Source organism: Etheostoma spectabile, chromosome 9 (genome assembly GCF_008692095.1).
Source record: "Etheostoma spectabile isolate EspeVRDwgs_2016 chromosome 9, UIUC_Espe_1.0, whole genome shotgun sequence".
Classification (NCBI taxonomy): domain Eukaryota; kingdom Metazoa; phylum Chordata; class Actinopteri; order Perciformes; family Percidae; genus Etheostoma; species Etheostoma spectabile.
The window spans coordinates 34610497-34625234 of NC_045741.1; the positions used below are offsets into that span (position 1 = coordinate 34610497).

Here is a 14738-nt window from a genome sequence, read left to right on the forward strand (position 1 = left end):
GCTGATTGGTTGATTTACGATTGGGGCGGGATGCATCCGTGCTGTCCGCCAGCCAGCGCAGTGACTCCAGTATTTTGCTGTGAGCTGCTGATGGGACAGAGAAAACTCTCACCTGGACCTGGACTTTTCCTCCACAGGTAGGCTGTTTTTGCATGTCACTTTATACATGTGACTGCAATAACGGCATTTATGTTTATGTTAGTCTGGCGTTGGTACATTCGTTATGATTTCTTAAAAATATTAGTGCACCCACATGTTGCTGGGACCACTGTTGATGACTAAATAATGGGTCACTTATAATGACACTCAAGTTGTTGTTTTTGCTTATTTATTGTAGTGTTCCTGTTTAGACAGAGGCCCTCTATCCATTATGAAGAGTCTGAAGGCAAAGTTTAAAAAAACTGAGGTAAGAGCCATCTGTTGTAGGGCATGTGGAGCTTTATAATTGAATGTATTTAAAAATAGTACACCTGTTTGCTACAAGCTATTTAGAGCTATAAGCCATACCAAGCTGTGTTTTAACCTAATATTACAGTGTTCACCTGCTCCAAATTATACAGTCATTTATATAGATCCCAGGTTTGTGTGTGTGTGTGTGTGTGTGTGTGTGTGTGTGTGTGTGTGTGTGTGTGTGTGTGTGTGTGTGTGTGTCTGAGGAGCACTGGGATTCAGTGTCACTGAGCAGCAGCAGGACAGCAGGGCTGTCTCCAGACAGCTGCTATAACCAGTGATCTCAGGTAGCCTTCAATTATTCACACGTGCATGCTATCATCCCTATATACTCCTCTAAAGGGCTTGTAACTGTAAGTGAGTTTTCCTAATGTACTGTATTTTTAAGATTCTATTTTTTGGCCTGCTCCAAGTAGCCACTTGCTTGTTAAGAATTGATACTATAAATAAATAAAATTGAAAATTGAAATTAAAGGTTGACATACTGGGGTCAGTGACCTTGCAGCACTGGTAGAAGCAGATACAATAGCAACCGCTGGCTCTACAATGTGGTCTGAGCGTTTGGGTCCTGGTTAGTGACTAGTCCTTGATAGTGTTACACAACAACAGTGGAGGGCGATCCCCTTAGATGAGTAGTTTCACTTAATAGCCACTCAGTGACGTTGTGTCTTATAATAATATTATTGTTATAGTCCAACCGTCAGATGGACAGATAGATTAATACATATCATGCATATATCTCCCAGGGTTTCCCACACACATAAACCTCCCCATTGCCTAAGAGACTAGATTTCTGCTTGTCCATGTGTCTCATGATGTCCCCTCTGCCCCGTAAATGGCCTTTCAAACTGGCAGAAGAGAGCCAGCTTGTTTCTCCTTCTTTTTGCTGAGTCCACACATCACACAGGCCCTGCTCTGTAACTGCAGAGAAACAGATCTACAGTATGACGCTGCCAGGGGGGTACCGTGCAGGACCTGACAAAAAACTATTGTGGAGAAAGAGGACGCCTGCTACAGAGAAGAAGGCTGCTGAGAAATAATTAGGTTAGAGAAAGGAGGCCAGTGAGGAAATTAAAGAGTGCAGTGTATGAGGTGTAGTGGACAGACTGGCTATGTCCCTGCTAGCAGCCGAGGCAGGATGATGGGGTAGCGTTTTGGATGCGGAACGGGAGCACTGCACAGGGAGATGTTGTGAGGACAGCATGTAGCAGTACTACTGTGTGTGTGTGTGTGTGAGAGAGAGCGAAAGAGAGAGAGTTTCTGTGTGGCAAGCTATTCAATTTCATTGGGGGTGTGATTTTTAGGATAGCATAAATTCTCCGGTATGTACATTAAATCTCTACTATGATGTTACTGTGACCTCTAAAGGGTATCTGGTAGAAAGCTACAGTATCTAATGTTACTGTGTAGATTTGTTATGTAGCCCAGCGGCAGTGTGTATTATCAGCAAGGACACAGCGGTGGCTTGGTTCTTTGGAGCTGGATTTAGTTGTGTGTGTATGTGTGATGCACTGCTAGCGGTATGGATCCTCAGCAGCCAGTTTTTAGCCTGATGAAGCGGCTCTGTCCTTGTTTCAGCCTGCTGCCACTACCAGTAGGTATCTTCTCTATCTCACTAATCACAGGAAAGGAAATATCCTTTTTTTTATATTTCTTAATGTCTTAAAAGTAGTTTATTTTGGCTCATAAAACTTGTACCTCATTGCATTACAGTGGGGCCAAAAAGTATTTAGTCAGCCACTGATTGTGCAAATTCTCCTACTTAGGAAACATGAGGTCTCTAATTGTCATCAAAAGTACACTTAACTATGTGAGACAAAAATGAGGGAGAAAAAAAAAAAAAATACTAGGAAATCACATTGTAGGAGTTTCAGAGGATTAATAAATTATGGTGGAAAATAAGTATTTGGTCAATAACAAAAGTTCAACTTAATACTTTCTAACATTACCTTTGTTGGCAATGACAGAGGTCAAACGTTTCCTGGTTTGCACACACACTGTAGCTGGTATGTTGGCCCATTCCTCCATGCAGATCTCCTGCATGGATGTCAACAGTGATGTTTTGGGGCTGTCGCTGGGCAACACGGACCTTCAACTCCCTCCACAAATTTTCTATGGGGTTGAGGTCTGGAGACTGGCTAGGCCACTCCAGGACCTTGAAATGCTCATTGCTTGAGCGGTGTGTTTGGGATCAATGTCATGCTGGAAGACCCAGCCATGTTCCATCTTCAGGGCTGTCACTGATGGGAGGTTTTGGCTTAAAATCTCACGATACATGGCCCTGTTCAGTCTTCCCTTAACACAGATCAGTTTTCCTGTCTCCTTTGCAGAAAAGCAGCCCCAAACCATGATGTTTCCTCCCCCATGCTTCACTGTAGGTATAGTGTTCTTGGGATGCAACTCTGCAGTCTTCTTCCTCCAAACACGACAAGTTTAGTTTTTACCAAAAAGTTCCATTTGGGTTTAATCTGACCACATGATAGTCTCCCAATCCTCTTCTTGATCATCCATATGCTCCCTGGCAAACTTCAGACAGGCCTGGACATGTACCGGCTTAAGCAGGGGGACACGCCTTCACTGCAGGATTGGAGTTCCTCTCGGCGTAGTGCTACTGATGGTATCCTTTGTTACTTTGGTCCCTCCGTGTAGTTCTGGGCTTTTTGTTCAACGTTCTCATGATCATTTTGACCCCACGGGATGAGATCTTGTGTGGAGCCCCAGATCGAGAGAGATTATCAATGGTCTTGTATGTCTTCCATTTTCTTACAATTGCTCCCAGAGTTGATTTATTCATACCAACCTGCTTGCCTATTGTAGATTCACTCTTCCCAGTCTGGTGCAGGTCTACAATTTTCTTCTTGGTGTCCTTCGACAGCTCTTTGGTGTTGGCCATGGTTGAGTTTGGAGTCTGACTGTTTGAGGCTGTGGACAGGTGTCTTTTATACAGATAACAAATTCAAACAGGTGGCATAAATACAGGTAATGAGTGGACGACAGAAGAGCTTCTTATAGAAGAAATTACAGGTCTGTAAGAGCCAGAAATCTTGCTTGTTTGTGGGTGACCAAATACTTATTTTCCACCATAATTTACAAATAAATTCTTTAAAAAGTCTACAATGTGATTTCCTGGATTTTTTTCTCATTTTGTCTCTCATAGTTGAAGTGTACCTATGATGAAAATTACAGACCTCTCTCATATTTCTAAATAGAAGAACTTGCACAATCAGTGGCTGACTAAATACTTTTTGACCCCACTGTATTTATTTCAGCTGCCCAGTCATCTATTGTTTTGTTTGTTATGAGATATGCAGTGTGGTATTAGTTTCCATTGGGGCAGTTCAGGGTGGTGACCTGTTCTCTGACTTGGCCCCCTCAGAGTCAGGACTGGAGTAAGAGTGATGAGAGGCTCCTGCAGGCTGTGGAGCAGAATGAGCCCGACAAAGTCTCGGCACTCATCGTCAAAAAAGGCCTCTGTCCCACCAAGCTGGATGCCGAGGGCAAGTCAGCGTAAGTTGGGCGCCTAATGTTTTTATTAGTCATGAGAAGGAATTCATTTACTAGAAGTAATTGCATTAAGTTTATATTCCTTTCCAGTCTACCCATTATTGTTTGGCACTGAAAGATTGGTACTATTTCCACTTATACCACTATGAATACTGCTTATTGATCCAATTCTTTGTCTTTTTTTTCCTTGATCCTTTTTTGGTGAATGGTACAGCGTATTGCCTTCATTCTCTTGAACTCAAACTAAAGTTAAAAGTGGAATCAGCAGTTGAGCCATTCTCTTGGATCAGACATTTTGAATGGAATCTCTAGTGACATGTATTGTCCTTCATCCGTCTGGCAGGTTCCACCTCTGTGCATCGCGAGGCCGGCTGGAATGTCTGGAGGTCATCATCTCTCATGGAGCAGACGTCAACGTCACTGATGGCGCTGGTAGGGTATTTTAATATTGAATAAAAGTTTTATCTTATAAGCCAAGGCTGTTGAATCTCACACGTGTCATGGATTGTATATAAATATCTGTTTTATGACTGATTGCAGGCTTCAGCGCCCTTCACCTCGCAGCCAAGAATGGCCAATCAGAGTGTTTAAAGAGACTCCTACAGGTAAAATGACAGCATTAACAGGTTAACCAACAAATACTGTTAAATTTAAAAGGTATTATGCAAGCATGAATTTTAAGACGGCATATTTTACAAATGCTTTATCCTGTTGTTTCTTTTTGACTTGACAGGAGAGATTAGTGGTCGATTGCACCGACAGCATTGGTCGGACACCACTTCATCATGCAGGTAACATTTCAGAACTAAAAAATGACACCAGTTTGGTCACTTAACATAACTTTGCTTCCCAAACGACCTCTCATAGATCTCATCCAACATATTTCAAGTATTAAAAGTAAACAGATGTAAAGAAACGCTTAACAGCTTACCTAACAAAAAACATATTATCATGCATTTCATGATGTAAGTATATACTGTATGTAAACCTTTAATATTAACCATAATTCTGATTATTTCCTGTAGCGATCAGTGGCTGCTTGTCCTGCTCTGAGACTCTGTGGGATTTTAAAGCCACTTTGGACGTCCAGGATGGGGTAAACTGAGTTTGAGGTTTATTTACAGCATTTTGGATTACATTATTTTGAATTATGTGAGATGAACAAATACATGATATTTAGTGATTTATTGTTTATTTTCCTCTGTTCCTATCTAGTACTAACACTGTCAAATGTTTGTGTATGCTCCATGATGTTTGAATAATCGTGTGCATCCCTCTGTTAGGACGGGGCCACCCCTTTGATCTTAGCAGCTCAGATGAGCAGAGTGGAGCTGTGTGTCTTTCTGTTGGGTCGAGGTGCCAATGCAAACATTCAGGACAACCAGGGAAGGTACTGGACTGTTTCTGAAGCTCGTCTTGTGCGTGGCAGTCAGGGTTTGATGAGGACCACTGGCTCTGGATTTAACCTCTTGTATCTGCTGCTGAAGCTTTGACAGATGGAATGACAGAATGTGGTAGGCCTGCTGGGGCAGAGTGGGGCATGAAAAAGCCTTCTTAGCCAAGATAGAACCAAGAAACCTCTGCAGGATTATTCTCACAGCAGTGGGGTTGTCTGGGTCAGGATGCAGGAAGGATTCCCATAGAAAGTCTGCAGTCTGTGGGGTAGATTTGAAAGGATGAAGGTCAGGAGCTTTCCGTTTGGCTTTGGATATTTCCTTGAGGGGATGATTAGAGGCCTTTTTTCAGGCCGCATCATCACGTCAAAGGGAAACATTTCAATGTCTTGTGTTGCAGTTCATCCTGAATCACAACCGGATTGGTATCTTTGGAATCCTTGACCAAAGTGAAAATAGAGTTTAAGCATACTAAATGTTTTTACTGATTGACGTGGCGATGATCTATCAATTTGAAATGGCCAATGAATCTAAAATTGATGTATGTGATTGTACTGCATTACTAGTTTTTTCCTGTTGTACTATGATATTTTGTTTGAAATCGCAGGTCTGCATTGATGCTGGCGTGTGAGAGTGACAGTGTTGACACCGTGGAAGCTCTACTGAGAGGCGGGGCCAACACACAGCTGGTTGACGCCCTTGGACACAAAGCCACCAACTACAGTGTAACCACAGGAAACCAACGCATCATGCAAACATTGCAAGATGGAGCACCTCAAGGTATAGTATGAGGTCCGAAGTTTTTCTTCACTTGGAGGTATAGAAGCTATTCTCAAGATCTCACAAGGCTCTTTTGACAAAAAAACTCTTTCCTTTTATCGTATCATCCTGAATCAAATTTTAGTTTTGTTAAACCAAGCAGAACAAACAAAACCGGTTGTGACAGCAGTTATTTAAAAAAATAAAAAGTATTCATGTGAAACACATGGCAACTACATCTAACACATCATCAGACTCAATTAATGGCTTCTGTTTGAGTGCTGCTTTGGATCTTGGCTCTGTCTCTGCTCCTCTAAGAAACAACTGTAATAAGAGGAATTGGATCAGGAGGACAGCTGGCTGTGATTGTAAAGTGGGGTTTAAAAAAAAAAACGAATGCTTTGTTCCACTTTTATCTTCCAACGAAGATATTGCTGACAAATGGAAAACAGATGTGCAGCTAGTTTGAAAAGGAGATGAAGGAGAGAATTTGGTGTGCATGTGATGCTTGACCACATTAAGCGACTTTGGGTTGCGATTTTGGTGGATTTACTACAAGAAACATGGATGGTACTTATATAAGCTACATGTTAGAAAAGTGGCAAGAAGTGTATTGTATATATACATGTGTATGTGCACATATTCATATTCACATTCACCTCTAGCTGTGTGCTGAACTTTATTGCTTTTGAGGTTAAAGTGTCTTGCTGTGTGTCTCTTTCCCATTGCATTCGTAGCTCCTGAGGGCACAGGCGAGGAGGTAATGTTGCATAGCTGTATGTTGGATCACTCGCTCCATCAAATGAGATCATGGCCCGCCTTGGCCGATCCCATTGTGCATGTTTTCCAATATGAGGTCATTGTTTTTGTTTGCCGCTTTCTTTTCATTGTCTTCCATTCCCCTTTGTTGCTGACCCTCTCTCTTACTCTCATCTTAGTTTCCTCTATTTTCCGGTTTTATGTTGAGCTTGACCTCTGCTTGTCTGTGATCCCCCTCCCACCCCCATGCAGCCCCCCCAAGTCCCCTCAGGCACCTCATCAGTCCAAGGGGGCACTACCCCCCGCAAACGGAAAGCTCCTCCACCGCCCCGCTCTTCTTTGCAGGTACTGTGAGAAACATCTGAGTGTTCAAAAAACACTTCCCCCCCCTCACAAGTAGAGGCCAGCCTTACGGTATTGTTAGCTTGTACAGTACATTCACCTATCATCAGTTTGCAACCTCATAAAAAGAAGCACTGTCTACTAGTACTACTACTACTACGTTAAAGCAAACAAGAGTGTCCATAATTATGCTAATTTGACATTTTTTCCTTTGGTAGGATCTCTGTAGTACAACGCTGCATCTTGACAAATTAACTAAAGGGAATTGAGAATTGTGTCTTTGATAACTAACAATGATTCATTTTATTCTGTTTTCCCATCACAAAGATCCAGGGTTTGCCGCCTTCTCCACATCCCCGGAGTCCTGCTCCACGTGCCCAGACCCCTGAGCCCCAGCCTTCTTCTCCCTCTCCCCAGCCTCCAGATACACAGCAATCAGCCCAGGTTAGCTTTTGTTTAGTTATAGTAACTGTTTGTCCTTCATATTACATGGAATGCAGACTTTATCAGGGTTTCATATTTCTTTTGGTTGTCTGTGTAAGCCAGAAGATGAGGAGGTGTTTGAGGAGATCCGACGGCTGCGTCTGGAGAGAGGCCGTCTGCTCCAGAAGATCAAAGCGTTGGAGCAGCAACAACAGAGCGCCCTCTCTGCCTTGGAGGAGGTACTGCACTGCAGGCGGTGCAAACGCCCATTGTTATTTATGTCTCTGCAAAATGTTTCATGATTTTATGTAAACCTATGCCTCACTAGAGCTCTGTGTATATGTATCTTTATTAGAGAAAACAATGTTATTGTGAAGACTGAGGTTTGCTTGTTATAACCACCGTTTTTACCTTACTGTGTGTTTGTGTGTGTGTGTGTGTGTACTCTAGTTGTCTCAACTAAAGCAGCGTCTAGAAGAGGCAGAGGCAGAGAGAGATAAGCTGCTTGAGGAGCTGAAGGGAGGCCATGGTATTGGGGCCGCTGAGGACATGGATGAAATGTTTGACTTCCCAGGTATGCAATCTACTCTCTCTACTTCCAAGGCCCTGGCAGAGAGCATGCATGTTCTTCTATACATGTGAAACCACTTCCTGTGTGTGTCTGTCCCATCAGGAGTTGATTTATTACACAGACTTATTTTTTTACTGTTGGTTTCTCTTTAACTTTCCCTTTAGAGATGCTGCTCTCCAAGCGCTCCAGAGCCTCGCCTGCTCAGGATGAGGCCACTTCCAAAAGAGACGCAGACTCGGCCGACCCCTCCCCTGTCCCCGGAGACCCGGGAACTGTTGCTGAGCTGCGCAAACAAATAGAGGAACTTACCTTACACAACTCTGAACTAGCTCTCAAAGTGCAGGTAAGGTCAGGGAGAGTACAAATGCACAAATACAAACCCAATGTATGAACGCATGTAAGCCCAATCACGCATATAAACTGCAAAAAACTCATTCAACTAACATAAACACACACAAACAATCTCTCTTTCTCTCTCGTTCACTCACTCACACACACACACACACCACACACACACACACACACACACACACACACACACACACACACACACACACACACACACACACACACACACAAACACACACAGTCCCAGGCCTCTTTAGAGATGATACATAATAGTGATTATTAAATAAAGATGCTGGTTCATGAGTGAAAAAAGCAAAAAAGGATAAAAGCGAACAGCATCAGATGCAGATATGGGGTCATTTTGTATACATTCTTCTCTAACTGGGTCATGCTGGATGAAGGGCTTAGAATTCTGTTATGGTTATGGTTTGTTCACTATTGTATGAATAGCATCGACCTAGGCCAGAACTTCAATCCCGCCCTGCTGTGTGAAAAAGGGCCAGACAGGAAAGTGTGACATCTAGGGTCTGATATGAGTGCAAAGAGAGAGTAAAGTAGAACCAAAACCTCCTGCTTTGAAGATGCCATAACCTATACTCACTTAAGTTAATTAAAGGGCAGCTCCACCAATTTCACACATAAGGGTCAGTTTACTAGTACTGTTTAGCCTGTGAATACAACCTCAATAAGGTACTTTAATTATCTATGTGTTGTGCACAGATGCTGGAGATGTTTGAGAAGGATGAAACAGACATGCAGACATCCAGCTCGGACTTTGTCCCCATAGTTCAGTATGAGACCCTGAGGAAGGAGTTTGAAGCCCTTCAGGAGCGCTTCTCTCAGGCCCAGGCTTCATACGAGGCCTCCAGCGTGGCAGAGGAGGGGTAAGATTGCTCAATTGATACAAACTGAAGAGGCCATCACAGATGACATTCACACAACACTACTGTATTAGATCAGGCCTTTATAATGATGTGCATACCTTTGCATCATGACATCATGTATGTGAGGGTGTCTTGACCTCCATTACATTATAATTCTTTTTTCTTTTTTTTATCTTTGTTGTTTAACAGCTAGAATGAGGAATATATAAGTGTATTTGTATTATCAAAGGTTGCAGTTGTAGGCTTCAATAATAATAGGTTTAATGTGTGTTAAAAGTCCAAATATTTGTTTGTTTTACCTTTGCAAATAACAGCATTTAATACATTTCTCTCTTTATATTTTTGTAAATTAAATATCTTTTGGGGTTTGGACTGTTTGTTGGACAAATCAAGCAATTTGAAAATGTCACAGTCTGCTTCAAGAAACTGTGATGGCCAATTTTCTGTATTTTCTGAAATCTTCTGTACTCAATCATAGTTTGTTATTCCAGGATATTATCTACATATTGATCAGTACTGGAAATATGATATGATGTTTTTATTGTTTGAGTTACTGCATGAAAGAGTATTAACTCTTGTCTTGTTCTGCAGTGGGGATGAGAAGTCTCAGGAAGGATGTGCTGATGCAGAGAGTTTGAAGGATCTGAAAGAAAAGTTGCGAGGGCTTAAGGAGCAGTTGGCCTCCTCCCAGTCTGAGCTGGAGGAGCTGAAGGAGCAGATGAGCCTTGGGGTGCTTTCGGTGGAGTGTGGTGAAGGGGAAACTGCCGCAGCAGGTGCTGGTGCTGGGGCTCCAGAGGGGTCTCTGAGCCAGGAGGCACAGCAGCTGAGAACGAGGGTGACGGAGCTAGAGGAGGAGCTAGCTAAAACACAGGGTGAGGCAGGCGGTCAGAGCAGCCAGGACAGTGACACAATCAAACAGCTGACGGAGAAAGTAGAGGAACTCAGTGCTGCTCTGTCCCAGAGAGAGTCTACTAAAGAAGACGGCGAGAAAGGCGACGAAGGAGAAGAGACAGAAACAGTGAAGGGCCTCCGTGACAAAGTGGCTGAGTTGGAGGCAGCCCTGGCAAAGAGCAAGACGTCGGGGAAAGAGGAAGGAGCAGCAGGAGATGGAGATCAGGTCCGTCGTCTCCAGGAGCGTGTGGGAGAGCTAGAGGGGGAGCTGAGAAAGTGTGTGCCTCGCTCGGAGTTGGAGGAGGTGCAGGTGACTCTGGGTCTCCAGTGTGAGCAGCTGGCCAGGGAGAGGGCGGACGTGGCTCGAAGGCTCAACAATGCTCTCCTGGATCTGGAGAGACTCAGGCCTCCTCCACGCGCAGTTGAAGAAGAGGAGGAGGAAGAGGAGGAACACTCAGAGAGCTCAGAGCCCTCAGGCATGTCAGGTTTGCAGTGTTGTTTTTGTTTACTTAAAATAAGAAATTCAAATTTAACATTATAGACTTTCCTGTCCATTTTGTGAATGATCATGCCTCTGTCCAATCAGAGCACTCCAGACGCACCATGGCCGCAGTGAGAGAAGAACTGGAGGTGGCGAGGCAGGAAGCAGCCCAGGCTCTGGACTGTCTGTGTGCTGAGCAGGAGGGCCGCGCACAGGACGCCCTACAGCTGAAAGACGCAGTTCCACTCTCAAAACATAAGGAGGCGCTGTCTGCAGTGTCAGAACAGCTAGCTCAGACGCTGCAGGAGCTCCAGGAGGAGAAGACCCGTCGTGGCTGGGCTGAGGAGCAGGCTGCCAGACTGGAGGCCCAGCTGCAGGCCATGCAGGATGCCGTACCTAAAGAGGAGCATGAGAAAGTCATGGTCAGCAGCAATGGCAAATCTTCCAGACTCAAATTTCTACTTCATGTTAAGCCATTTCTCATTGTACTACATGCTCTTACGTAATTCATCTAATAATCCAGAGAAGGCCGAAAGGGCTGGCCCTTTACTGAGATTTAGTTTAGAACAAAATAAATTATCCACTGTTAAGAAGAGGCTTTTTCAAAAGGGAAACACAAGTGAAAGCAGCTTTTGCTTGTAGCAGCTGTATTTAGCTGTTGGTGGTCTGGTATTGATTGACAAGGTGGTACAATGTTAATCATTATCTAGTTTTTTTTTACTTAGTGAAAGTTTGTTAGTAGGACTAGAAAGAATTCTAATCCTAACAGGACTAAGAGCATAGCATTGCAGATCAGCAAAGTTTTCAGCTTTGTTGCGTTGCATATTTCTGATAATCCAATGGGTTGTTACATGATTTAAGTAAGATTAATCAAGATGTAGGATATTTCTTTTTGCTGTAAAGTCTAACTGGTCGGACTGTACATTATCTTTATCATCCATGTGCTTCCTGCCTCTTAGGCAGAGCTCCAGCACTCCCTGCAGGCCAGTGAGAGCAGTGCAGCAGTGGCTCAGGAGGCTCTGAGTGAGAAGGAGATGGAGCTGAGAGAGCTCAAGTCCCAGAAGGCTGCAGAACAGGGTCTGATCTCCAAAGAGGACCATGAGGCTCTGCGGCTCTCTCTGCAGGCCGAGATCAATGCCATCTCAGCCCGTTTCAACGATCTTACTCGCAAACATGAGAAGACTTGCACTGAGGTGTGTGCGTGCGTGCGTGCGTGCGTGCATGCGTAGACACATTAGATGTTATTGTGTCTGCCACAAAGTGAGCTGTGTTCCATGAAGGCCATTTTACTGCCTCTTCATTATTCAGTATGTGTATTACTTTCTCTATTCAGTTTGTCTGTGTTTCATGTGCTTATTGATGCTTTGTGTTGTATGTGCACTATAAGCTACTAATGACACTCCTAAAGGCAGACTGGCAAAACACAACAAGGAGACTTAAAGGAGCCGGCAAAAGGACGAGGTGTTGACAGGCGGGCGAACAAGGGGTTAAATACTAGAGGTAACGAGGTAATGGGGAACAAGTGAGAAGTCAGGTAAATCAGGACAATCAGACAAGCACAAAGCAAACCTAGACAAGACTAGACAAGACAGGAAACTACACTATCAAAATAAAACAGGAAGTAGAACAAGTAGTTGAGTAGTTGAGAGGCTTTTCATACCAGGCAGGCGTGTATTTCTGTCTGTATGAAGCTGTCAATATCAATTATAGCAGCAACTGAAAGTCCCCTTTAAATCTTAAACTTCAGTGCTTCTGGATCAGCCTCCAACGTCTTCTATATAAGCAGAGAGCATCTGAATGTGTTAGAACATAGACAGCCTTGCTAAAGTGACAGAAGGCACTGGTTGTTTTTCTGGTCTAGGTATTCCAGGTGCAGAGAGAGGCTCTCTTTAACAAGAGTGAGCGGCAGGTCGCGGAGTCCCAGCTGGCCACGGTGCAGAAGCAGCTAGCCGAATTACAGGCCCAATCCAGCCACATCCAGGAGCTCCACAAGGGCATCCAGGAATCCCAGGGCCTGGTCAAGGAGAAGGACCGCAAGGTAAGAGTTTGGATAACCAGTTGAAACAACTGCTGTTGAAGCACGTTTAAGGTGGCCAAATTGATGTCTCTGTCTTCGTACAGATAACAGAGCTGTCCAAGGAGATGTTTCGGCTAAAGGAGGCCCTGGGAGCTCTGTCACCTCCTCTGGGCATCACCTCCTCCTCATCTACCCATCATGGTAACCCTGGGCAGCAAATGGCACTGCAGAACAGGATTGCCATTCTTACCCAGCAGCTCCAGGTAAGGAGAACATTGTTACTAGCACTGTGTGAAGAGCAAAAATCGGTATATATCAACGATTATTTATGAAAATGAAAACATACACTTAAATTCTTATATGATATTAACATTTTATGTGACCTTTTTGCAGGATTGGGAAAGAAAGCACAAACAGGTGGTGACTGTGTACCGTTCACATTTACTAGCAGCTGTACAGGTGAGTTAAATACACACATACACGCCGCAAATTAAGGCTTAAACCTTTTGTTCTGACATCTGAAAAAGTTTCCCTGTGAGTGTATTTGTGGGGCCTGGATCAATAAAATTGTCAGTGTTCAACTTGCTGGGCAGCCACTTGTAGTGTGGATTGTGAATGGTCACTGACTGCTGGATTTGAGTTTGTGCTGACAATTAAGAGCAGGAATGATCTGTCCAACATCTGTGCTTGCCAGACAAAAGTGGGTGGAATTTCAGAAGAAATGCAGGAAAAAGGAGCTCAACTCTCTCTCTCTTCTCTCTTCTCTCTCTCTCTCTCTCTCTCTCTCTCTCTCTCTCTCTCTCTCATTCTAGCAGTACCATCATATTCCACAACTAAGGTGTACACATTAGCTATTTCTTTTGTCATGTTGGTTGTAATAAGAGATTGCTCAGGTGTTGTTGACCTCTAAGAGAACTGCTGTGCTATCTCTTTGGCAGGTTGGGTAAATGGTATAGGCTGTCCAGTGTGTCTAATCTCTCTTTCTGGAGCATCTGGCATTGAGCAGCGTACAGGGTGTCCATGGGCACAGAACTTCTTTCCTGGGTCTGTTTTCAAACTTTGGAACAGGCCTATAGTGTTACAGTCAATCTGCATTAGATCTGTGCAATCTGATGAGCTGTATAATCTGCAAAAGCCTCCTATCTAGAGTGATAGGCGGCATCTAGTTCCATTGCCCCCTCTTGATTGAGGTCAGATGAAGGTTTTGTTGTTTATAGCCTGCTTTAGTGGGTCTATCCTTGGCAAAACCTGCAAATTTCTGCTGATCTGCAAGGATGAGTGGGTACACCTATATATCCCATTATTAGGGCTCTGCTTGGGCTCAAACAACAAGGAACCAATGTTGAATACAATGTAGAAATGTCCTTTTCTTACACTGGTGTGTGTGTGTGTGTGTTGCCCAACAGGGCCGAATGGACGAAGAGGTTCAGGGTCTGCTACTCCAAATCCTGAGGATGTCACAGCAGTGACAATGAAATTTTGTAGCGTCTGCAAGTCTCTCTCCACCTCCAGCTCTTTTACAGGTCAACATGAAGCAGCTCCAGCTCAGCAACCTGTGGGGAAAAGCATCATTGAGACCATTTCTCTAGGAAGCCAAATAAAACTAATCTGTGTTCAGACATAGCTGCATGTGTACAATACATTAACTTATACAACAGCTGTAGCTTGACTGATAAACAAAGAGTGAAAAAAGTGAGTGCCTTCTTGGCTGGATAAGTTAAATGACAGCAGCCTACAGGACAGGGGTTTATGGTAGCGGACATTGCATGTAAATAGAGAGTGGTTATTAAGGAGAAAAAATCAGGTACATTGATGGTGTGACTATTGATTTTATACAATATTGTTATAATAAAAAAGAAAAAGAAATTGCTCTGCTGTTGATCCTATTTCTTTGTAACTCACTTATTGCATATCT

General features: G+C 43.6%; 1 protein-coding gene across 1 annotated transcript; it reads left to right on the forward strand.

Moving 5' to 3' along the window:
• Nucleotides 1–6: 6 nt before the first annotated feature.
• On the forward strand, nucleotides 7–14672 carry ankrd24 (ankyrin repeat domain 24). Its single transcript, XM_032527013.1, has 23 exons — nucleotides 7–137; nucleotides 338–406; nucleotides 3827–3957; nucleotides 4298–4386; nucleotides 4495–4559; nucleotides 4688–4745; nucleotides 4980–5050; nucleotides 5238–5344; nucleotides 5956–6128; nucleotides 6845–6867; nucleotides 7119–7211; nucleotides 7536–7652; nucleotides 7751–7870; nucleotides 8082–8205; nucleotides 8367–8545; nucleotides 9271–9434; nucleotides 10026–10810; nucleotides 10912–11228; nucleotides 11766–11999; nucleotides 12668–12844; nucleotides 12928–13086; nucleotides 13217–13282; nucleotides 14230–14672. Exons 2-23 carry the CDS (start codon nucleotides 371–373, stop codon nucleotides 14290–14292), a joined length of 3351 nt encoding a protein of 1116 aa, XP_032382904.1. The 5' UTR covers nucleotides 7–137; nucleotides 338–370; the 3' UTR covers nucleotides 14293–14672.
• Nucleotides 14673–14738: the final 66 nt, after the last annotated feature.